The 27,209-nt window shown below is 35.0% G+C and overlaps 1 protein-coding gene across 2 annotated transcripts in view; it reads right to left on the reverse strand.

The window, feature by feature from the left end:
• smoc2 (SPARC related modular calcium binding 2) overlaps positions 1-27,209 on the reverse strand; it is a 94,682-nt gene that overhangs the window by 18,824 nt on the left and 48,649 nt on the right. The window contains exons 6-8 of one of the 2 annotated variants that reach the window (XM_056470870.1): positions 18,788-18,871; positions 15,458-15,529; positions 4,681-4,867 (exon numbers count right to left, since the gene is read on the reverse strand). In XM_056470870.1, coding sequence (XP_056326845.1) covers positions 4,681-4,867; positions 15,458-15,529; positions 18,788-18,871 — 343 coding nt within the window. The remainder of the gene's footprint in view (positions 1-4,680; positions 4,868-15,457; positions 15,530-18,787; positions 18,872-27,209) is intronic. The other variant, XM_056470871.1, reaches the window with a different exon arrangement.

Genomic DNA, 27,209 nt, shown 5'->3' on the forward strand with positions numbered 1-27,209 from the left:
CCAACAATGATCTTTCAAGGCGCTTTTCAACTACATGGTTCAGTTTGGTATAGCTTACTTTTGTACATTTGTACACTTTAATACATAGCAGTAATTTTGGTACCACCTTGGGTAATATTCCAAGTGAGCAGACGATATCAGAATATGACGTAAACATTCTGCTGATTGGTCCAAGACGATCATCATTACCAGCAATTTACTGCTGCACATTTTATGTCTGTAAAGTGCCTCGAGATGCTACTTTTAAAGGTGCTTTATAAAAAATGAAGTATTATTATTATTGTTTTTGTTGTTGTTGGTTCACAGAGCTAAATAATTTTTCTACGACCACAAGAAGAAAGAAAAAAGACACCTCTCGTTCCTCTCATTGGTAGCTGAGGAGCAAACCCAGTGAGAGCTGGATGAGATGACTCGGAATTAAAAAGTATTTCTGGAAGTTACTGCAATAGAGGCAGCACAATTATAAAGATAATCCTACTTATATTAAGTGATACTAAACTACAGTGTAAATGCCAACTGAGCTGAACAAAACTGAAACGAAAAAAGCCAGCTAAAGTTTAGTCTTTCAGCTAAAATTTCACTAGATATTACATAGTATACCTATCACAATAACTAAAATCTAATCTTTCAAATTCTGTCAATTTGATCTGGGAATTCAGACAGTGAAAGAAACTGTAAAATGTATGGTAAAAAAAAAACATTGCAGTGTTTTGAGGTAAAAGTTTACAGAATTTTACAGTTAAAAATACGGTTGGAATAGAAAAGAAAATTTTTAATTGACAGGTAAATTAACTCACATAAAAATCAATGGTTAAAGGATTCCAACATTCTTCAGTTTATGTTCAAAAAATGGTTTGGATTTGGCAAACAGATGATGTGTGATAAAATATGGGGCCCCTTTTTTTTCAACTGTCTTCAGAACAAACCATCATTATAAAATAACTTGCCTAATTACCCTAACCTGCCTAGTTAACCTAATTAACCTAGATAAGCCTTTAAATGTCACTTTAAGCTGTATAGAAGTGTCTTGAAAAATATGTAGTAAGATATTATGTACAGCAATGATAAAATAAATTAGAAGGTTATTAGAAGGTGAGTTATTAAAATTATTATGTTTGGAAATGTGTTGAAAAAAATCTTCTTTCCGTTAAACAGAAATTGGGGGAAAAAATAACAGGGGGGCTAATAATTCTGACTTCAACTGTATATGTTAACAATGTCTTTGAAATAATTTTTTCCTCACTTTTACGTCATTCTATTTTATTTCTTATTTTATTGGTCTGGATGAGATTATTTTGATGGTGCTGTATAACTGCTGTGTTGTTTGCTAGTGTTTGCTAGTGCTAGTTTGGTGCATGTTCTAGATAGTATCAGGTAATAACATTGAGATAATTTTGTTAACATTATATATATATATATATATATATATATATATATATATATATATATATATATATATATATATATATATATATATATATATATATATATAAAAACATACATGATGTACATTATTTGGTGTTATGTTTTCATAAAAACTTCTAAAAATTAAGTAAAAAAAAAAAGTTTTGAAACAAGTCAAGGGTGAATAAAGGATTTTCATTAATATTTTAACATCATTTAGAGAAACTTACATGTTGCTTGTTGACCAATTATCATTATTCAGTGCATATAAATCGCTATGCCGCTTTTAAGAATCCCTTTATCTTTTCATAGATACAAGCACAGTGCCCAGAAGGATGGCTCACGGATGCTCAAACCGGGGGAATGGAGTAAGTGGACAAAAAGAAAATGTGAAGAAACATTCATGACCTCTTTAGGAGGGTAAATTAGCTGCGGTCAGTGCCAGATGACTTGTCCAAATCGCAAAGAACAAGAGAAAGGAGGCTGATGGGAAGGTAGCATTTTCTGTGCATGCTCTAATGCGCCATCTGGCACAATGCCTGAGGCTTTGTTAATTCAACACCACATTCGCCAATGGTCAGAAATCTACAGCATTTCTCAATAAAGCTCATTAAATGTGCCCCTGAATGCAGAGTGCCACTGACCCCTGGCAAACACAATCCGTTTTTTTTCCTGTTTGTTTGGCGCTCTGTCAGGATTCTTGATCAGATTTGAGTAGGTTGTCGCAGATAAGCATTAATTGGGTTAAAATAGTTTGATATTAAGAAGAGATGCTTTTCTCATTTGACTGCGGGATGGAAAGCCCCTTTGGAAATGTTAAAAGAGACTGAATGGGATTTGGCCCCTGAGAGACTCCTCAGCTCAGTTTTGTACCCTATAGTAAGGCGAATAATGAGACCTGCCCCGGGTGTATATTAGATGTACTGTAAGAGAGCAGGTCGACTGGCACTTACCATTTTAAAAGCCAAGTGGTGGGTTTTTCCTTTCAATAGGGACAAACTACTTAAGTTGTATTTTGGCAACTAAATAAGGACAGATTTGTTTCTTTCAGGCGCCAGAGGTATTTTTTTTAAAGTACTTGAAATAACGTTGTTAAAGCTGAAAAAATGGACTGCAAAAATATGTCAAAATTATAAACCTAAATAAGGATACAAGATTTTGACTATTTTTTTCTGAAGATATACACACTACCTGACAAAAGTCTTGTCACCTATCCAAGTTTTAGGGACAACAAATAATAACTTGACTTGTAGTTGATCATTTGGTATCAAAAGTGGCTTATATGAAAGGCAAAAGCCTCTAGATTACGCTTATTTGACCAAAATAAAATATGATCATGCCTTTATTTTTTAATTATTTAATTAGGACAGTAAGGTCTGACTTTGCTTAGACAAAAGTCTTGTCACTTAACAATAATGTACAGTAGATAATAGTGCAGTCGAAAAATAATTAATATTGTTTATGACTCCCATGAGCATGGAGGACTTCATCCATTCATCTCTGCAATGACTCAAAAACATATTAATAATAGTTTTGCCAGACTCCCAGAGTTCATCAAGATTTTTTGGATTATCTCCAATGCCTCCTCCTCCATCTTACACCAGACATTCTCAATAATTTTCATGTCTGGTGACTGGGCTGGCCAATCCTGGAGCACCTTGACCTTCTTTGTTTTCAGGAACTTTGATGTGGAGGCTGAAGTATGAGAAGGAGCATTATCCTGCTGAAGAATTTGCCCTCTCCTGTGGTTTGTAATGTAATGGGCAGCACAAATGTCTTGATACCCCAGGCTGTTGATGTTGCCATCCACTCTGCAGATCTCTCGCACACCCCCATTCTGAATGTAACCCCAATCCATGATTTTTCTTTTACTAAACTTGACAGATTTCTATTAGAATCTTGGGTCCATGCAGGTTCCAATAGGTCTTCTGCAGTATTTATGGTGATTGGGATGCAGTTCAACAGATAATTCATCAGAAAAATGTATCTTCTGCCACTTTTCCAAATGATCAACTAGAAGTCAAGTTATTATTTGTTGCTCTTACAACTGGGATTGATGACAAGACTTTTGTCAGGTAGTGAAAGTTTATACTTGTATCAAGGACAAATATCTTTGGCAGATACTTTCTTATTTTTTAAGGATAAACCCATTTATCGTACTATTGTATTACTTATTGTATTACACTTTTATGATTGTTTACATCTTAATATGTTATATATAGTGCATAAAGTAAAATTTGTGTTATAGTTGATTCTATAATTAATATATTTTTGTTTTTCATAATAATTGTAAAATTAAAAACTTTAATAAGGATACAAGACTTACTTTTTTACTGAAGATATATACGTTTATACTTAAATCAAGAACAAATATCTAACAAATATCAGATATTTTCTTTTCTTTTAATTTTATTATATGTCTTCCATAATACCTTGTATAGAACATAAAGTATAAATTGTGTTACATTTTTTACTTTAGTAAATGTGTGTAATGGAAAACAACTCAAAATGACTGAGCAGGAACATATTTGTTGCAGTGTAGTAGTTGTATCAAATTATAATTTACTTATAATTATACATATTTTTATGTAATATCTGCCAGTTGGCATATATAAATCAAGTTAATACAAATTTACATATGTAAAAAAATCATATAACTGTTTTCCTAATATATATATATATATATATATATATATATATATATATATACACAGTTAAAATAATGGAGTGGCTTCACAACAACTCTGTGACTGTTCTTGAATGGCCCAGCCAGAGCCCTGAACCAAACCCAATTGAGCATCTCTGGAGGGACCTAAAAAAGGATGGACCGCCAACATTTACAATCCATCCCAACAGAACTGGAGAGGATCTGCAAGGAGGAATAGCAGAGAATCCACAAATCCAGGTGTGTTTCCCAAAGAGACTCATGGCTGTATTCGATCAAGGGTCTGAATGCTTAGGACCATGTGATATTTCAGTTTTTCTTTTTTTAATAAATCTGCAAAAATGTCAACAATTCTGTGTTCTTCTGTCAATATGGGGTGCTGTGTTTACATTAATGAGATAAAAATGAACTTATGATTTTAGCAAATGGCTGAAATATAACAAAGAACTTAAGGGGGTCTGAATATTTTCTGTACCGACTGTATATAGATGTTTAATAATATTCCAAGGTAAATCTTTATTTAATCATTTATATAATATTTTTGGCAATGTAAAACAACACATAATTTGATAGCCAGAGTACTTACAGACCTTTAGAGAAATGTTCATTACCTTGTGGATGTGCCGGGTATGGGCCGCCCAGTGTCCACTAGGACACACCAGCAGTACCCAGTGGAAGGATGGCACTGGACGGGTTTATAAAGGCCACCGCTGGCGCAGTCAGGCACAAAAACCGCTTCGTTTTTATGTTGTCTTGCTTCTTCCTGTGCCGACAGCTGCTCCTGATCACACGAGGTCGCTGAGGTAAAAGTCAGACAGAGGAAAGAGGTGAAAAACTGCAGGAGACACACTATGAGTGAGTAAGTGTCAGTTTTCTCTGTGGTGAAGAGAGGCCAAGCATCTGTGTTTCTGTACAATGAAAGCAGACAGTGACCAGGAGCTGTCAGGCTATGAAAAGCACCTTTAAAAATTTCCATAAAAGTAGCACATATTTACACAGGGGACCAGTGCATGTCTGAATCCAATCTTTGTCTGCTGAGATGTCTTTATCTCAATGATTTTAGAAAACTGCATACACTATAAATAAACCTGGTTGCCTTAATTTTTTAAGCTGAATCCAATTAATCTTATCAGTCCATTGAACTTATATTATGTCAGACTGACTTAAAACAGCTTGCGTTACTTATAAAATTAAGTTAGAACATGAATAACTTAGTTTAATGAGTTACAATGAACTAAAACATATGCTGTCATGACTAATTGATTATATAATTTTTTACAGTGTAGATGTATTATTCACTGCATTAAATATAATGTGCAAAAAATGTGCAGGTAAATACATGTAATTAATTCTAAATTTATTGCATTTTATTTGTTTAATAAAATGCAATTCCGTTTAATTGGCTTAATTCATTTGGGAGTTGAACAAATCATTAAATGTATAAAAATAATTATTTTTTTAATCTTCTGAATCCACACTCAAAAATGACTTTTGCTTCTTCTTTAAACTACTTATTGAAAATGAGTTGAAACAACACAATCCTTTAGTTTTTTGGAACAACTTAATTGTTTTATGTTCTATCCTAGCACAAACAATTGAATTTACTTCATCGATTTATGGGGAAACACGGTGGCTCAGTGATAAGCATCGGAAGATTCCCAGTACTGGGTTGCAGCTGGAAGGGCATCCGCTGTATAAAATCTATGCTTGATAAGTTGGTGGTTCATTCTGCTGTGGCGACCCCAGATTAATAAATGGACTAAGCTGAAGGAAAATTAATGAATGAATAGTGGATTTATGTTGGGACAACATGAAGGAATTGTGTTGAACCTAGCATTATATAAATACAATTGTGTATGAAATGTGCTATTTAAATAATCTTGCATTGTCTTGCCTAAATAAATCCATTTTAAAAACTTTTTAAAATGACTTTTATATGATTTTGAATATGATTTAGTTATCGTGTGCATGATAAAAGATATTAAGTACTGAGAGAAAGAAAAAAGAAAAGTTATATTTCAATTGCATTTAAATCAGTTTAAATTGCTTAATATTAAGAGTATAAATTTATTAGTGCTGCACAGAGATTAATTGCAATTAACTGCATCCAAAATAAAAGTTTGTTTTGACATAATATAATAATATAATATAATAATGTGCTTGTGTGTGTATTATACTGTATATATTTATTAAATATATGTGATACACACACATACTTAGAAACCAAACTATACAAAACTATTTTTTTACATAGATATTTACATTTATATATAATTTGTGAGGCGTCATGGTGGCGCAGTGGGTAGCACTGTCGCCTCACAGCAAGAAGGTCAGCTGGGTCAGTTGGCATTTCTATGTGGAGTTTGCATGCTCTCCCCGTGTTGGCGTGGGTTTCCTCTGGGTGCTCCAGTTTCCCCCACAGTCCAAACACATGTGCTATAGGTGAACTGGGTAAGCTAAATTGTCCATAGTGTGTGTGTGCTAATGCAAGAGTGTATGGGTGCTTCCCAGTGTTGGGTTGCAGCTGGAAGGGCATGCGCTGCGTAAAACATCTGCTGTATAAGTTGGCGGTTCATTCCGTTGTGGGACCCTTGATTAATAAAAGGACTAAGCCGAAAAGAAAATGATGGTATGTTTTGTATTTTCAATGAAAATGAAAGGAGGCAGTAATGTTATAGGCTCCATTTTGTTATAAATATGCATACAGTAAAGATGACGGTCATATAAATATGTAGCTAAACTATGCCTCAACATTTTTGGTGTCTGTTAAGTGAATATTAAAATGAAAATAGGCAGTTCCTTATAACATGTTTTCATTTTATTGTCAAGTTAACGTAGCCAGGGTGATGTGAATGAGGCTTTAAAGTACACTGTTCCCTTTTAAGATTTACCCGATGTGTACTCTGGAGTTTGTTTTCAGCTTCAATCGTGCAAAGTCTGAACTTACAAGGAAAGGATGCAAGACTGAACTATGTGTAGGTTACTTGATATTGAGGAAAAAGCCCCAATCAGATGTCTGCAGCCATGCCTCTGTTTTCAGAGGTCTCCGTTTTTCCCTATTCACACTAACACAGAGCAGTGACGTTTTCAAACCAAAACGGCCTCTTCATCGTTTTCAAAAAGCTCTGTTTTCGGCTCTCGAAAACTCGTATGGGTTGTAATGTGTAAAGTTGTAACGGTGTAATGTGGATGGATGGCGTAACAGTAGCAAAACTTATGTGTTTTAAAACTTTAACTAATTAGTATAAATGGAGTCTGAGCCTACTATTAGGTGCAGAAGGCCCCTACTGTCCCATGTCTATCAGCTGATAACCACTGATAATGCCCATTCAATCGAGTGATAACATTTGAATCGACTGGTTTCCTCCAGGTGCTCCGGTTTCCCCCATAGTCCAAACACATGCGCTATAGGTGAATTGAATAAACTAAATCGGCCAGAGTGTATGGGTGTTTCCCAGTACTGGGTTGTGGCTGGATGGGCATCCGCTGTGTAGAAAATATGCTGGAATAGTTGACGGTTCATTCCGCTGTGGCGACTCTTGATAAATAAGAGACTAAGCCGAAGGAATATGAATGAATGTTCTCAAATATTTGTATGCCTGTGTGTATTTATTTATAGATTATAAATACACACAGTACACGCACTTAAATTATGTCAAAACAAACTTTTATTTAGGATGCAGTCATGATGAATTTTTGCCCAGCACTACAGTTTATACAATAAAAAGTTACTATAGAATTTTGTTTTTAACATATTCATCTAATTAATGCATAAATGTCCTTTTTTTCAACCTAATGTAAATGTTTGATGTAATTTTTTTAAATAAAGTAAAATTAATTAAACATAATTGAAGTGTCAATTTTAAATGCATTTTTTCTTCTCTTTTGAGTACAATAAAATAAAAATATTCATCAATAAAACATTTTTGAATCTGTTTCAGCTCATAACATAACGTCATGCTGCCTTTTTTCAAGAACATTGTTTGAGAAGTCAGTGCCTGAGGCGTTTGACACAGCCACAGAGAGATGGATGGACGGCATGTTGGAGGAGGTAAGAAAAGAAAATAGTGAAAGTGGTTTATCTGTGGCCTGCAGGAATGTTTATGACATTAAGAAGTTAATGACTGCACTGGGCTTCTGCTGCTCGACCTGCATAAATATTTACTCATTTTCTCTGTGCGCCTGTGTTTGAATGAAGACCTTGGGCAGGGAATCGCTGAATAAAACACATCGGTTTGAGAAAACGGTGGCATCTTAATGCTTCATTTCAGTCCCGAGAGAGTAAGCTTAGCCAATACTTATGAGGTTCAGGGATATGCACACGATCGCTCCAAACACATGAATGATGCATATGGAGCACAATGTACTGTATGTCTGTCTGTCTGTCTGTCTGTCTATCTGTCTGTCTGTCTGTCTGTCTGTCTGTCTGTCTGTCTATCTATCTATCTATCTATCTATATATCTATCTATTTGTCTATCCATCCATCCATCCATCCATTCATCCATCCATCCATGCATCCATCTATCCATCCATCCATTCATCCATTGTTATATCATTCTATCCATCATCCATCCATCCATTCATCCATCGTTATGTCATTCTTTTTGTCTGTCTATCTATCCATCCATCCATCCATCCATCCATCGTTATATCATTCTGTCTGTCTATCTATTCATCCATCCATCAATTTGTTTGTCTGTCCGTCCATCTGTTCTTCTATCCATCCATCCATCCATCCATCCATCCATTCATTCATCCATTGTTATATCATTCTGTCTATCCATCCATCCATCCATCCATCCATCCATCCATCCATCCATCCATCCATCCATTCATTCATTCATCCATCGTTATATCATTCTGTCTGCCTGTCTTATCTATTCATCCATCGATCCATCAATTTGTTTGTCTGTCCGTCCATCTGTTCTTCTATCCATCCATCCATCCATCCATTCATTCATCCATCGTTATATCATTCTGTCTGCCTGTCTTATCTATTCATCCATCGATCCATCAATTTGTTGGTCTGTCCATCCATCTGTTCTTCTATCAATCCATCCATCCATCCCTCCATCGCTAAATAATTATGTCCGTTTATCTATCCATCCATCCATCCATCGTTATATCATTCTGTCTGCCTGTCTTATCTATTCTATCAATCCATCCATCCATCCATTCATCCATCCATCCATCCATGCATCCATCTATCCATCGTTATATCATTCTGTCTGTCTATTAATCCATCCATCCATCCATCCATCCATCCATCGTTATATCGTTCTGTCTATCCATCCATCATTATATCATTCTGTCTGTCTATCCATCTATCCATCCATCCATCCATCCGTCCATCCATCCATCGTTATATCATTCTGTCTGTCTATTAATCCATCCATCCATCCATCCATCCATCCATCCATCCATCCATCCATCGTTATATCATTCTGTCTGTCCGTCCATCCATTCATCCATTAATTCATCCATCCATCCTTCCATTCATCCATCCATCCGTCCATCCGTCCGTCTGTCTATCTTTCTATCCATCTGTCTGTCTGTCTAATTATTCATAGACATTAAGAAGTTAATGACTGCACTGGGCTTCTGCTGCTCAACCTGCATAAATATTTATAAGACCTTGGGCAGGGAATCGCTGAATAAAACACATCGGTTTGAGAAAACACATGAATGAATGATGCATATGGAGCACAACCTTTGAGCTGTGCGATTTCTTGGCATCAGGAAACAATCATCTCATGTGCCACAACACAGCTCTCCAGCACTGCTTTGAACTGCCTCATCTAATGCAAGCAAGATTATGCGAGTTAAAAAAAATGGAGAGAAGCACAGTTTTTAGTGTTAAAGTTGACCGGGTTGGTTGCAAGAGCTTTAATATTTGGTTTCTCAAGTGTGGAGTTTTTAGAGTGTTGCTAGGGTTTTTTGGTGGTTTCAAGGGTGTCGCTATTCTGATTTTGGTCTTAATTATTTTAATACAATGCTATGCAGTTGCTAGCCACAGCCATATCACCCTGCAGCCCAAGACTGGTTACTCACTGAAGCTAAGCAGGGCTGAGCCTGGTCAGTACCTGGATGGAAGACCACATGGGAAAACTAGTTTGCTGTTGGAAGTGGTGTTCGCGAGACCACCAGGGGGCGCTCAACCTGCGGTCTGTGTGAGTCCTGATGCCCCAGTGGGACTCTATACTGCTGAGTGAGTGTCGTGGGTGCTGTCTTTCAGATGAGACGATAAACCGAAGCCTGACTCTCTGTGGTCATTAAAAATCCCATGACACTTCTCGTAAAAGACTAGGGGTGTAACCCCGGTGTTCAAATTCCCTCTCAGCCCTTAACCATCATGGCCTCCCAATCATCCCCATCCACTGAAATGGCTCTATCACTGTCTCTCCACTCCCACTATAGCTGGTATGTGGTGAGCGCACTGGCGCTGTTGTCCTGTGGCTGGCGTCGCAGCATCCAAGTGGATGCTGCACACTGGTGGTGGTGTGGAGACCCCCCACCCCATGATGATGAAGAGCTTTGGGTGTATGGCCAAACACGATAAATGCGCTATGTAAATACATATTACATTATATTGCTAGGGGTTTGGAAGAAGCCACTAAAGTGTCATTAGGTATTTGACAGAGTGTTCTGGTGGTAACTAAGGTGTTGCTATGCAGTTTTGCTATTCTTAGTGATGGTGTTTTTATGCAGTTGCTAGGGTGCTTGGAGTGAGTATATGTAGGATTTTGATATATTGTTCTGGGGGTTACCAAGGTGTCGCTGTGCTGTTTTTGTTCCTAGTGATTTTAATGTGTTGCTGTGCAGTTGCTAGGGTGTTCTGGTGTTTATCGTGGAGTTGCTGTGCTCTTGTTATACAGTTGCTAGAGTGTTCTGGTAGTTACCAGGGAGTTTCTGTGCTATTTTTGTTCCTTTTTGCTTGGTAGCACTGGTGCTCCTAACTTTAAAAATTTTGTGGCACTAGCCAAAATTTAGTCGCACCCACCAATTATGAGCACTGTTTCTACAAGTTTTATATAAACAGATTTATTGCATTTGAAATCAACACTAATCAAAACGAACAAACAAAAAATATATTTATGCATGCGTGAGGAAAATATGTCTCAACGAAATCCCGTTATCACAAGAAAATACATTTTAATAACATAATTGAGTGACCAAGTGATACACGGATAGACCGCTCACCAGCAATCTCATGGGTGGTGTCCGATATTGTACTGATTTTGACATAAGCCTTATTATTTGCATACGTCATTTTAATAGCAATACCGCTCTTTTCATAAGCTGCAATATTAGTTTAATTTTAGTCAGCGCAAGCCCTTTTGCGATGGTGAACGTGGTGTTAACTTTTACATATCTGCACGGCTGACAGCATCTGGTCATTAAATCAAGGATTAAACCGAACATCTTGTGCTTAAAATGTGTAGATGTGGCAAACAGTTACCTGAAATCTCCGTCCCTCCGGCTTTACAGTGAATGCTTTAGTTATTGTCATAGCAGACTTGAAGCCACTGGAAGTCTTTTATACACTCTTCGAAAGTGTAAATGCTGGATTAACATTCACCACATGATCAGTAATCAGATGTGCCATTATTTGTAGCTTTAGGAGGTTTCTAAGACAAAATCTGTTATTTTCATTCTCTCATATTCTCTTGCTTTATATTTTCGCGGTTGTAGCTCTCCTGTCATCTGAAGGCAGAAGGCATTGGCTGTGTGATTGACAGCTGATGTTAACCAATCCATTCGCATTCAGTTCTACAGCAGTGGGCCAATAAAAAGAGCGCGAAGACGGGGCAATGCAGTTGCTAATGTGCTTGGAGTGACTGTTCTTGTGGTTACCAGGGTGTTGCTATGCTGTTTTTGAACCTAGTGATCTTTAATGTGTTTTTATGTGGTTTCTAGGGTGTTCTAGGGATTATCAGGGTGTTGCTATCCTGTTTTTGTTTGAGTGACTTTGATGTGTTGCTATGCAGTTGCTAGGGAGTGACTGCTGCAGTGTTTCTAGGTGTTTTGTTGATGTTTCTGCACTGATTCTCAGGCATCTGACTGGATTTAGGTACACACCTTTGCACTTTTGAGTGGTTTAGTGCATTGCTGTGGCTGTGGTTTTTCCCTCATACTTTTATAGTTATCTCCATTCTCCTTCTAGTGTTGTCACGTCTTTGGCTTCATGTGAGCATTGTTTTAGAAAATGTTACTATGGGTTTTTTCTTGGCTTTTTTTAACCAAGAGACATCTTCTCTTTCTCTCTGCCAGTTTAGCTCTATTCTGAGCTCCTCTGAATAGTGATAATCAGCCTTTAGACCTCAGCAAATCAGCGATAATCAAAAGCATCAGCGTTCACCACACTGCACTGACGTTTTATTGATTGTAAATCAAGAGAGCTTTACAATCAAGCTATTCATGCACACACATCGACACACAAACACATATGGCTCTATTAGAAACTCACAAATTGTCTAATAATGTCATCAGAATTAGATCTGTTACCAGCGTCATGTCGTCATTTTTTCCCAGATGGGATTTAATGACATCTCGGTTGACTCTTTCATTAGATCAACATGTCAGGCCATGGCAGAGAGCCACAGTGATCTGGATCTTCACAGAGAGCTGCTCTTCACAGAGAGCTGAAGTGTGCATTCAAACAACTATAGCAACAGTTTTATAATGGTGCGTTCACACCAGAAGTGGATGAAAGGCGTGAGTGATTGATATGTTAAGTCAATGCAGAGATGACTTATATGAAATAGACATCCTGCGGTGCGATTCGTGTGAATGAGATGGCACGAATAACGTGATTTGCGCGAATAAAGCGCAGCGAATTAAGCGTTTTGAGCATTTGACTTGCAAAACGCGCGAATCGCTTGAGTTGTTAAATCTGAACTGTAGTGGATATTTGCACCGTGCTAATCTAACTAACCAGGAGCTTGCTCTTGTAGGAGCATGATTATGACGTAGCACCTGTTGTTGGTGTCCCGAGGGGAAATCCTCCTGCTGACACCGAACAACAGCTCATCAAACTGCGCTCGGCTCAGTCTGAAGCACTGCTGAAATCCTCCATCATCCAGGTACAGTTTCTGGAGGAGTTGATAAACTCACAGAGCTGGGTGCAGCTCTGAAAGGATCTTATGGACTCAGACACGGCGCCGAACGAATAAGCCCAGTTTTTCAGAATTCCTAAAGCACATAAACACAGCTACTCTCTCAATAAAATCCATGTTAGCCATTTAGCAATGAAGCGTTCACACCAGATGTGGATGAAATGTCAAACATGAGCGATTTACATGTTAAGTCAATGCAGAGATGCAAATAGACATCCTGTTAGTGATTCGTGTGAATAAGGCAGCGTGAATGACGTGATTCGAAGTGAGCGTTTTGTGCGTTTGATTTCCAAATCGCTTGAGTTGTAAAATCTGAACTTCAGCAGACAGTCGTGCCGCGTAAACCAATTAGGATCTTGCTCTTGTAGGGGCGTGATTATGACATATCGCCTGTTGTTGGTGTCCCGAGGGGAAATCTTCCTGCCGACACCGAACAACAGCTCATCAAACTGGGCTCGGCTCAGTCTGAAGCACTGCTGAAATCCTCCATCATCCACATATAGTTTCTGGAGGAGTTGATAAACTCACAGAGCTGGGTGCATCTCTGAAAGGATCTAGTGGACTCAGACAGGGCGCCGAACAAATATGCACTGTTTTTCAGCCTTCCTAAAGCACATAAACACAGCTACTCTCTCAATAAAATCCATGTTAGCCATTTAGCAATGAAGCGTTCACACCAGATGTGGATGAAATGTCAAGCATGAGCGATTTACATGTTAAGTCATTGCAGAGACGCAAATAGACATCCTGCGGTGCGACTCGTGTACATGAGACGGTGCGAATGACATGATTCACGTCAATGAAGCGGCACGAATTTAACGTTTTGTGCGTTTGATTCGCGAAACGTGTAAATCACTTAAGTGGGAAAATCTGAACTTTAGCAGATATTCGTGGTGCGTTAATCAATCAGGAGCTTGCTCTTGTAGGGGCATGATTATGACATATTGCCTGTTGTTGGTGTACCAAAGGGAAATCCTCCTGTCGACACAGAACAACAGCTCATCAAACTGGGCTTGGCTCAGTCTGAAGCACCGTTGAAAGCTTCCATCATCCAGGTATAGTTTCTGGAGGAGTTGATAAACTGACAGAGCTGGGTGCACCTCTGAAAGGATCTAGTGTACTCTATAAATTAAATCTATAAAATATTTAAAATATCAAAATATTAATAAACACAGAAAGGCACATTATAAAATGACTACAGTTCACACTAAAGTTAAAAGCACATGGAAAATAAAAAAATAAAGCCAATTCAAATTATTTAGATTTTTTTTAAAATTTGTAATAATAGAGTTTAATTGAGAAGTTTTTGCACTTTGTAGCTAATTTAACCCCCCCCCCCCCCCTTTAAAGGCTTTAAAGGTTATAGATCTCATTATGTACTCTGCTTAATTTGATCTGTGCTAGTTTCAGCTTGTTAACAGAATTTATATTCGTCTGTCTTTGTTTTCTTAGCAGAAACATAAAAAGACTGTTAAAATCCACATGAAACCAAAATTAATAATGGCGATTTTGCTTGCAATTTTGTCACGCCTCACCAACCGTTAGTTTGATGCTAGTGAAAGATGAGAGGAGGAGCACACACATAAAACCCCGCCCCTTACTTAATATTCCAATAAACTTCCAGCACACACAGACTTTAATACTAACAAGTAAAAGTACCACAGTCAACTTTATCAAATTAAATGAGTGTAGTTACCTCAGAATTTACTGAAAGTTAATTCTACTCATTTGAAAAGAGTTTTGAACTCTGTGTTGAAGGTAATGAGTTAATTAAATACCTCATTACTTCAACTTAAATGGAGATAGTGTACAGTACTGTATATAGATTAGTTTTTTAACTCAAATGGTTTGTTGCAATCGGTTTTCTCAAACGGTTTGAGTTACCTTAATTTATTGGGTTTTACAGTACTCAGTTGGTTTGAGTTCTCTTCATTTAGTGGATTTTACTGTGCTCAAATTGCTTCATTCACTCAAATTGAGTAAGTGCACAGTACTCATTAGGATTAGTTTTTGAACTTAAATGGTTTGTTGCAATCAGTTTCCTCAAATGGTTTGAGTTACCTTAACTTTTTGTGTTTTACAGTGCCGTTTACTGGTGTGAATTTAGCTTGGTGCTTAGTATTTAGCTAGAAGTAAGCTCTACTACTCGCAGTATGTGTTTCTTTAATACCATAACTGAGAATGTTTCACACATTATGTTTTCCTGTACCAAATCCAGTCCAGCTGGGTTAGCATTTAAAAGGCATTAACAGATGTTTGTTGGTAACTCACATTGTGTTCTGGTCCTGTTTTGTCGACTGCGGACCTGCTCTGACCAGAGTGTAGGATACTGAGAGATGATGTCTAAAACACACACGCAAATGCAAAAAACATAAGTTCTGCTCCAAACCCTACTGAGAAATGCATTTAAATCATCATGAAAAAAATACTATAGTAATTTATTGCAAATTATATACTTTTTGAACCATACTATGGTTAAGTGTATTGTGCTGTATTATAGAATTTCCAACACATGGTTAACGAATGCTCCAGCATATAAACTATAGTAAACTGATCAACTGTAGATACTGTAACATGCTTGAATTTTTACTACAGTAAACTGTGGTTTATTGTAGTATAATATATTGTATAGTTGTAGAAATGTACAGTATTTGGTCATTTGTTTAAATTACCAAAGACTATAGAAAACACAAGACATGTCTCTCATGTAGTTTTGAATTGAGAAAAGTGTAACGGTCAATATGGCGAATTAAGCCCCAGCATTCATCATCGATTGCTATAGAGTATTCTCTGGGGAACGGGCTAGGATCAGGCATGTGTTTTATGATAGTTTCTGCAGATTTTGTGTGATTTGAACATCTGGAACGAAACTAAAGAGACAGTTGTTGTTTAAGTTTATTGGTGATTGCAAATATGAGATTTAATCATAAGCTTGACAAACAGTTTTGGAGAATTTGATTACTTGCCTTAAAGGGATTTTTGCTGCATCCTAATTCGCATATACTATCAGTCATACATAGTATGTGAAAATAGAATTAGTATGTCCCAAACAGTAGTATGTTGAAAATAGTATGCCAAAGGTTCCCGGATGGTCCACTATTTCCAGTAGAAATTTGAAGTGTAGAACCGTGCATACTCTAACGGCTAATATTGGCCACTATACGCACATTGCGCACTGGACTTGAATTCGATTAGAATTATAAATCTGAGCAAAATGTGTAAACAACCTACAAAATGTCAGGTACACAAGATCAACCAATTAGTTGAGAGACTTAGGTGTAGGTGTTCGAATGACTGTAAATTAATATCTTAAATAATGTTTTCCATGTTATATTTAACTTGCGACAACAATGTGAACTTTTATAAAGACATGTTTGGACATTGACTTCTGAATGCATAATTATGCAAACACCTATGGAGATTCCTCTGCATTAAAGACTTTGTGAACGGCAGATTAACCTGCTGCTGCTTCACCAATAAGGTAGGAAATTAAATATGAAAGAACTGTGAATGAAGTGTGAAGATTATTGACAGAGCATGTAACTAATCAATGTAACGGTCTATTAATGAGGAAGTAGTATGTCCCAAAGTCTGCATACTCTTCTGTTGCACACTCAAAAGCATGTAGTTTTATTCACAAAAACAGTACATACTGTACTAGAACGTAGTATAAGTAGGCAAATTGGGATGCAGCATGTGATATTACTATAGTTGTAATATAGGTGCAGCATTTGGAAACTTTTTGACTCGAGACTTCCGTTCTCATTAATTTACATTGATTTTAAGACATTAAAAACAGCTAGTTATGTTGCTTGATGTTGCAAACTGATATTATAGTATTTTTCTATTTTTATGTCATACTTTTTAGTCCTGAACAAACTTGTTTGTAGATCAAGTAGTTTTCTGCGGTTTACTACTCCTAGTCATTTCTCCAATAGAAGACAACAAAAACAATATCACCTCAAAACAGAAATAAAAATATCAAACTTAAAGCTTTTATTTTCCCCATTTTGTGCCAATATATTTAAAAAAATTAAGCCTTCAACATTTAAATTTAATTTAATAGCTGTACTTAATTGCAATATATTCTTAAATTGAAGCTTTCAATAATTTAATGAAATAAAATTGTAGTATTTAATTGTAATATTTGTCAAATTAAGTCATGTTGTATATAAATATATATGTATATATTGTTTATAAAACTATAAAATTCATTTTTATGACTGGTAATATTTATGAATGGCCAATAATTTCTGGAAAAACTTTTTTTGGCTCAAGACTTCTGTTCTCATTCACTTCCATTGATTTCAAGACATTTAAAATAACTGGTTATGTTGCTTGACCCTGCAAACTGATATTTCCTCATCATATTTTCTACTTTTACATATAATCCTCAACAAACTTGTAGCAAGCAAGTAGTTTGACTGTTTTCTGCAGTTTATTATTCCTGGTCATTTCTCCCATAGAAACAACAAATACAATATCACCTCAAAACAGAAATAAAAATATCAAACTTAAAGCTTTTATTTTCCCCATGTCGTGCCAATATATTTAAAAAAAATGAAGCCTTCAACATTTAAATTTAATTTAATAGCTGTACTTAATGGCAATATATTCTTAAATTGAAGCCTTCAATAATTTAATGAAATAAATTTGCAATATTTAATTGTAATATTTGTCAAATTAAGTCATGTTTTATATAAATATATATGTATATATTGTTTATAAAACTATAAAATTCATTTTTATGACTGGTAATATTTATGAATGGCCAATAATTTCTGGAAAAACTTTTTTTGGCTCAAGACTTCTGTTCTTATTCACTTCCATTGATTTCAAGACATTTAAAATAACTGGTTATGTTGCTTGACCCTGCAAACTGATATTTCCTCATCATATTTTCTACTTTTACATATAATCCTCAACAAACTTGTAGCAAGCAAGTAGTTTGACTGTTTTCTGCAGTTTATTATTCCTGGTCATTTCTCCCATAGAAACAACAAATACAATATCACCTCAAAACAGAAATAAAAATATCAAACTTAAAGCTTTTATTTTCCCCATGTCGTGCCAATATATTTAAAAAAAATTAAGCCTTCAACATTTAAATTTAATTTAATAGCTGTACTTAATGGCAATATATTCTTAAATTGAAGTCTTCAATAATTTAATGAAATAAATTTGTAATATTTGTAAAATTAATTAATATTTATATTAAATAAATTGTTTATAAAACTACAAAATTAATTTTCATGACTGGTAATATTTATAAATCACCCATGATTTCTGGAAAAACTTTTTGGCTCGAGACTTTCATTCTCATTCACTTCCATTGATTTTTTAGATGTTTAAAACAGCTCATTATGCTGCTTGATGTTGCAAACTGATATTTCCTTATTATCTATTTTCTGCCATTTTTTATTCCTAATCATTTCCCTCAAAGGCGACTAAATTGGAAGTTCTAAATCTTAAAAAATGAGAGCACTTCCACAATCGAATTACCGCAACAAATAAATTCAATTACTTTACTATAGTATGGTTCAAAAACACTATTTACTATCAATTACTATAGTATGTTTTTTGATGAGGGAAAACACTCACCTTCCTCGTCCATCGACGGCTGGGACTCCACTACTAAAACCGTCGACGGATCTGCGTTTAGAATGGAGAAGATTTGCAAGGAAACTACAATTACAAGTGTCAGCTAAACAGTCACATCTCATGAGCCTTGAAGCATTTGCACATTGCCCGGCCAGGACAGATTAAAGGTGTAGTAAAACAGAGAAGAAAGAGGATAAACTGAAGAACACAATCAGGCGGAGAAAATGGTAAAGGAGGTTTAGTGGTTATAACCGACTCGCTGAAAGAAAAATACATTTCATACATTTAATGTCTGTCGTTATACACAGTGTGGTCAAATATTGAATACTGCAAACAGATGGAGTAAAAATGGCTGTAAAAAGTTTAAATTAAGTAAGTAAAAATTAAATGAATCGGCAACATAATGCAGAGGTAAAGTAAAGAATGTTGTGAAGCAGAAATTTTCTTGAACAAAGCACTAATGTTTGTTTTATTTACAAATTATTTATTTATTATAGAATTATTCTTATATTACTAGATTTTTCTCCTTTTATAACAATATTAGCTCAAAACAGAAATTTAAATATCAAACTTACAGATTTTATTTACTTCTTTTGGTATATATATATATATATATATATATATCCAAAGCGTGTCAGCAATTTAATTTAATTTAATTTAATTTAATTTAATTTAATTTAATTTAATTTAATTTAATTTGATTTGATTTAATTTAATTTAATTTAATTTAATTTAATTTAATTTAATTTAATTTAATTTAATTTAATTGTAATATTTAATGAAAATACATTCTTAAATTAAAGCCTTCAATAATTAAATTAAATTAAATTAAATTAAATTAAATTAAATTAAATTAAATTAAATTAAATTAAATTAAATTAAATTAAATTAAATTAAATTAAATTAAATTAAATTAAATTAAATTGTAATGATATTCAATCCTTATCAAATTAATTCATGGTTTTTATATAAAATTGTTTGTTAAACTACAAAATTCATTTTCATGACTGTTAATAAATATTTTATGAATTATTTCTGGAAAAACATAATTATTGTCTTTGCATGCAAAAACACTCTCTATAAAATAAAGTATGTTGAAACAAATCTCTTTGTTTACCTCCGACATTAATGAACTGGAGAAAAAGGCAAGAATACATGCAAACACACACACAAACAGAGTGTTTATATGATGTTTATGTGTGCAGATGGGGATGAAGAAAGATCTGTAGATGGGTTGTTGCTAGAAGGGATACAGCTGTGGCTTGAAGTTTAACAAGAATTATTTATATAATTTATTAAATTACCCATTAATTGTATTTTATTAACATCTACCCCTACTCCAACCCTAAACCCAACCCTCACACTAATGTAAAAACAGTAAATATACAGAGTATTATTCATTGAATTACCCATTAATTGTATTTTAGTAACCACTACCCTCACACTAATGTAAAAACAGTAAATATACAGAGTATTATTCATTGAATTACCCATTAATTGTATTTTAGTAACCACTACCCTACCCCAACCCTAAACCCAACCCTCACACTAATGTAAAAACAGTAATTATGCAGAGTATTATTCATATTATTCATTAAATTACCCATTAATTGTATTTTAGTGACCACTATACCCCAACCCTAAACCCAACCCGCACACTAATGTAAAAACAGTAATTATACAGAGTATTATTCATATTATTTATTAAATTACCCATAAATTGTATTTTATTATCATCTACCCCAATTCTAAACCCACCCATCAATGTAATGTACGAATATTAATCATTGTTGTACACTGTCACAAAAAAATGTCTGCATTGATGTGAGTATCCACAGCTACATAGAAAGGAAAACATCAGTGTGCGCACATCTAAGAAAATCTTAAAGGCAGGTGCTCGATCAAAGCAAATGCAATGGAAAAAGTCAAAATAATCAGCACACTGCCACTTTAGCTCTTAAAAGACAATTTGATTGGACAACGTTTCGATCTAAAAGGTCTTTTGAGAGGTAAAGTGGCAGCGTGATGATTCTTACTTTATCCACAGCTGTATCCCCTCTAGACTACCCTGTAGATGCTTTGGCCACAGGAATCTGTAATGCTGAGAGGTGTGGTTAACCTCAGCAGGGTTAACTCATTAGAGGGCAGGAGACAAACTGCCCCTTCTCTCTCTTTTTTTCGGTATGTGTTTTTCTACCAGCATCTTTGGGAAACGATTGGGGAAAACCACTGTCAGCACTATGATGAAGTGATAAAGCATTGTGGGATCACAGCATGTTATTTATATGACTCTACAGTTTCAGTCAAGCTCAACACATCTATGCTTTTGGTTTTTATTTGACAGCAGCGACAGGAAATGTACACCGTTAAAAAAAATTCTGGGTTCTACACAATTCCTTCATGTTGTCCCAACACAAATCGATTAAGTTAACGTCATTGTTTTCACAAATTAAAGTGGATTGAACATAAATAAGATGGAGAAAGAGAAGGCATGGATTGAGAAATGACCCAAGACATGAAATCAGGTCATCATTGCACTGGTTGATAATATTAGAGGGGTGGCACGATGGCTCAGTATTTAGCACTGTCGCCTCACAATAAGAAGATCGCTGGTTTGAGTCCCGGCTGGGCCAGTTGGCATTTCTGTGTGGAGTTTGCATGTTCTCCCCGTGCTCGCGTGGATTTCCTCCAGGTGCTCTGGTTTCCCCCACAGTCCAAAGACATGTGCTATAGGTTAATTGGATGAACTTACTTGGCTGTAGTGTATGTGTGTGAATGAGTGTGTATAGGTGTTTCCCAGTACTGGGTTGCAGCTGGAAGGGCATCAGCTATGTAAAACATATACTGGATGTGTTGGCGGTTCGTTCCGCTGTGGTGACCCCTGATAAATAAAGGGAAAGCCAAAGGAAAATGAATCAATGATAATATAAGAAAAGTAAATGGAGTGGCTCAGTGGTTAGCAGTGTCGCCTCACAGCAAGAAGGTTGCTGGTTCGAGTCCCGGCTGGACCAGGTGGCATTTCTGTGTGGAGTTTGCATGTTCTCCCCGTGTTGGTGTGGGTTTCCTCCGCGTGCTCCAGTTACCTCCACAGTTCAAAGACATGCGCTATAGATGAATTTAATAAACTAAAATTGGCTGTAGTGTATGAGAGTGTGTGCAAATGTGAGTGGGTGTTTTCCAGTACTGAGTTGCAGCTGCAAGGGCATCCGCTGCGTAAAAAAACATATGCCGGAATAGTTGGAGGTTTATTCCGCTGTGGTGATCCCTGATAAATAAGGGACTAAGCCGAAAGAAAATGAATGAATGATATTAGAAAGGTAAACAACACCCCAAAAAATTAAGTTTGCTGCTTGTTCAAACTACTTATTTAAAATGAGCTGAAACAACACAATTCTTTAAGTTTTTTTTTGGGGGGGGGGACCAATTAATTGTTTTATGTTCAATTCACTTAAATTTGTAAAAACTAATAAGTTAACTTATTTCCTTCACGTTGACCCAACGCAAATCGTTTGTGTGGAATCCAGTGTTTTACAGTTTTATTCACTAGATAATTTGAATTAAAGTGATTTATTCTTGTTGGTTCAAAAGGAGATCAAAATGTAAATGTTAAATCATCTTTTTTTGTTGGAGTGCATGAAATTTAGACTAAGTGTGGTTATTTACTTTAGCTTGATATAGTAAAGCAAAATTAAGGATGTTAAATTGACTCGAAATTGCATGAAATGAATGCATTTTACATAAGTTTACTGAAATTAACATTGTTACTTAGATGCTACCCAACTTAGTTATAAGGAACTTGACATTAAAAAGTTAGTTAAAGCACAACATTTAGTTCTTAGTGCTTCCACACAAACGATTTGTGTTGGGCCAACATGATTAATTAAGTTAACATATTAGTTTTTACAAATTTAAGTGGATTGAACATACAATTAAGTTGCCCCCCCCCAAAATACTCAAGAGTTGTTTCAGCTCATTTTAAATAAGCAGTAATTTTTTGGTATGTGTGTGTGTAGGTATAGTTTCTTTATGTATTTGTATCCTAAAAATGTGTGACGCACAGAAACTTTGCACATTGAGATCGATGTGTATTAATTAATCAGTTTTTGTTTTTGTTGAACAGTCAATTCAACCGATTTTGTTCTCCTCTCTCTGCTTCATAAAAGAAAGAGAGTAAATGTTGTGTTCATTGTTATACATTGTAAATATTGTGTTCATCTTCGCTGGATTATTCAAAAATTCACTGTTTATTTCAGTAAATCAGTGGCATTTTGATACATTGCTAGCGATACTGCAGCCACGTAACACACATTTCCATGAACAAATCCTAAAACATTCTGTCTTTATATCAGACACCATGTGGTGTGAATGACAGCATTCTAGATTTTTAGTTTGTATGGTGGCTCTGAACCAGTGTTAATTTCGTTGACGAATATTTTCGTTACAATTTTGGTGACGAACAAGTTTCTACCAAAGAAAACTAGATGAAAACTAAATGAAAATTAAGTGATGATGAAAGTGAAGTTTATTTATAAACTAATTTCGAGAGGATCACATGCTTATAATTTCTTGCAGCTGGTCTCGCATTTTCCAATTTATGATTTACCAATCAGACTATTCCTAAGCCACTATAAATACCCTAAGTTTCATGTGACCGCCATCTTCATTTTGAAGAATCCCCCCCTTTCCACCCCTACTCATCCTCCTTTCCAAGATGATGGCATGGTGGATCAGTGGTTAGCACTGTTGCCTCACAGCAAGAACGTCAATGGTTCTAGTCCTTACCAAGCCAGCCGACGTTTCTGTGCGGAGTTTACACATTCTCACCATGCTCATGTGGTTTCCCCCGGGTTCCCCAGTTTCTTCCCACCGTCAAAAACATGCAACTTAAGTTAACTGATTAATCCAAATCAGCAGCATAGACATGCTCCTAGTAAGTAGTTATCTCTTAAGAGCAATCACTATCTGTTCATTAGCCACTACAGCAGGGGAGCTCTCGAGATCTACCTGAGCTCAAATTCCCCTCTCGCCTTGCAAACGGTAGGGAGCCCCGGGCTCGAGGATCTTATGAGCTCAGGGCTCTCTCCCGGGACAGCATGCCAAACAAGTTTTATAATCAATCATAAGCTAAGTGTGAACTCTTGAACTATGATAAAAAATACTGACATTTTTGTAGACTAATAAAAATGAGACGAGAATGTGATTGGAGGAATATTGGGTAACACTTTATAATAACTACACACTATAAATCATTTATTAAGCATTAGCAAATAGTTAATTCATTATCTGTTAAGCATTAACTCTATATTAATAAGCGTTAGTAAGCAGTTTATAACTGCAGCTACAAATGCTGTATTCTTGACTTACAAACATATTTATAATGTGCTTAATACTTGTACTTTCCTACTTTGTTAATGCTTTATTTTTCATTACTAAATTAAGTATCGCATTATTTACAAACCCGTTGTATTTAAAAGTAGTTTAGGGTTTTTAGGATCATTCAGAATGAGTTAGTAAATAATTAATAAACTATTGAAATCAACGTTTATATGTCTTATTATTCAGGCATATAGTAATGGTTACTATGTATAATATTAAATGCTTTATTAACTCAACTTCATCTAGTTTTGTGACCTAATCTAAAGTGAGGACTATTTATGCTTTATAAATCCCTTATAAATGACAAATAAAGGCTCAGTTAAATTCTAAACAGGAAAAATGACATTATTTATTCCTTTTATTCCAAATAAAACTGTACTTCAATTGAAAAATAAATCTTTGCAATCTAAAATAAAATAACTGTAGAGTTTAAACATTGCATCTTATTATATTGTTAAATTATTATATTGTTGTTGTTGTTGTTTTATCCAGTTTTATGTCGTATTTTGACACTCCTATTATTTGGCAATGTTTAAACTTTACAGTAATTTTATTTTTTAGAAAAGATTGCAAAGATTATTGTTCATTTGATTCTGGGGCTTTAAATGTCATTCATAAGGGATTTATAAAGCATAAATAGTCCTCACTTTAGATTAGGTCACAAAATTGCATGAAGTTGAGTTAATAAAGCATTTATTAACATATTAGTTAACTATTAGTATATGCCTGAATAATAAGATATATAAATGTTGATTTCAATAGTTTATTAATCATTTACTAACTCATTCTGAATGATCCTACAAACCCTCAACTACTCTTAAATACAAATGATTTGTAAATAATGCAATCCTTAATTTAGTAATGAAAAATAAATCATTAACTAAGTATGAAAATACAGTTAAGCACTTTATATAGGTGCTTATAAGTCAAGAATACAGCATTTGTAGCTGCAATTATAAACTGCTTACTAACGTTTATTAATGTAGAGTTAATGCTTAACAGATAATGAATTCACTAGATGCTAATGCTTAGTAAATGATTTATAGTGTGTAGTTATTATAAAGTGTTACCGAATATTGTCTGGGAATGTGATTGGGGATGTTTTTTGGAAAATATAATAGAATTAATCTTGGTGTGTGATGCGAAGCACACACATTTGAAAATTAACTGATGCACAGTAGATGCGGGACTCGATTACATCATCATAAGAGTGGAGTAGATTTAGTCGACTAAAATCTAATGAAATTTAGTCAACTAAAACTAGACTAAAACTAAAATTATTTTGAAGACTAAAACTAAAATGGAATTTTAGTCAAAAGACTAAAACTAAAACTAATAAAAACTTGCTTTCAAAATTAACACTGCTCTGAGCTGTTAAAACACATATCAAAACGCTTTCTTTGCATTTGAAAAATTAAAAAAATCAAACCCGATCTGAATTTTTTTTTAAAGTGAGATCAAATTTTGGATGAAAACTTTGTACTCAGAAAGTATGCAGTGAATTTTATGCTGTGTTCATACTAGGCCTGCAGCAGCATCTCATGTCTCACTTGCTCTAGATTTCTTGCGGGATGTTTTTTTTCCCCAAAATTTTCATTCAAGTTTAACTTTTTTAACTTGCATGGAAGACGTGCTTGAGGTGAATTCTGTGTGTTGCAAACACGCAACTCATTTGGTGTCATTGCTGGGAAATTGTCTTCTATTCACGTGTTTGCATTGACTTTGTTTGTAATCTACTGGAGCAGATACTTGAAATTGCACTTGGTGTAAAGCCAGCATAACAATCATGAGACCTCATATGCGAGTATTTTTTTTCTTTGTACAAACATTAGTTTAAATACCAAATATTACTATTAACTACTGGCTTTACACCTGCCAATTATAACAATATTCCCTGTTATCCCTGTTATTACTACTTATGAAGTACATGTTCCGCTTGACTTTATTTATTTTTTCCACTTATTTGACATAACTTTGATCTCAAGTTATTGTATATTGATTAAAAAAAGGTTTAAATGTCTGTACTGGAAAACAAGACAAAAATACTCTGTAAGTAAATGATTTTTTTTTTTATGTCTAAATTGTCAAGTAGCCTCATAAAATAGATATGAAATAATGAGTTTGGGTTTTTTAAATGAAACTTTCTGTGTTGGTGTGGACTTTTTTGGGATGAATTAACCAGAATTTTTTGTATGCATTATATTACAAATATGCAATCGTAATACCAAGTTGTATGGGCACTTATAGGCTCTGTTATCATTTACTTATCCTCCACTTTTCCGATTTGAGTTTCTATTGAGCACAAAATAAGATATTTTGAACTTCCATTGACTTCCATAGTAATTTTTCTGTCCTACTATGGAAGTTAATTGGTGGCAGCAACCAGCATTCTTCAAAATATCTTCTTTTGTGCAAAACAGAAGAAAGAATCTCATGAAGATTTAAAAGCATGTGAAGGAGAATAAATCATGAGGTAATTTTCAGTTTGGGGTGAAGAGCAAACATAATGTTTCTCAACTGTTTCTCAGTATGTTTTCTTACAGAATAACGTGGAATTATTATTATTATTATTATTTTTAATCAAAATGCTCTGCAGAATAGCCAAGACATGTAAAGAATAAACCTCTCTAGATGAATTTACTCTGGAAAAAAAGAGAAGACATTCCCCTTGAAACAGATGGAAAATTCCAAAAAGTCAAGAGATGATCTAGAGAAAAGAAGGGAATCAGAGTCATTAGTAGTGCATGAGAAAAGTCTTCATCTGGAAAGAAGAGAATGACGTCCAGGTGAAGTGCTTAATGTTCATTGCGCTTCTGTGACAAAACCGTGAGCCCTTCGATTTGGTTTTAACGACTGTGAAAGGCAAAGGCTGTTGTATGGCGTCTCCCAGTTTAACGACTCCAACATACGACCATTTACTTTCAGCCCTGAAGCAACTTCAGCACTCTCAATTCACAAAATATTAGACAGGCAAGCCACAACTCGCTGTACACACACACAGACTCTCTCTCTCTCTCACACACACAAACATTAAACGAAGCTGCCA

Source organism: Danio aesculapii, chromosome 13 (genome assembly GCF_903798145.1).
Source record: "Danio aesculapii chromosome 13, fDanAes4.1, whole genome shotgun sequence".
Taxonomy (NCBI): domain Eukaryota; kingdom Metazoa; phylum Chordata; class Actinopteri; order Cypriniformes; family Danionidae; genus Danio; species Danio aesculapii.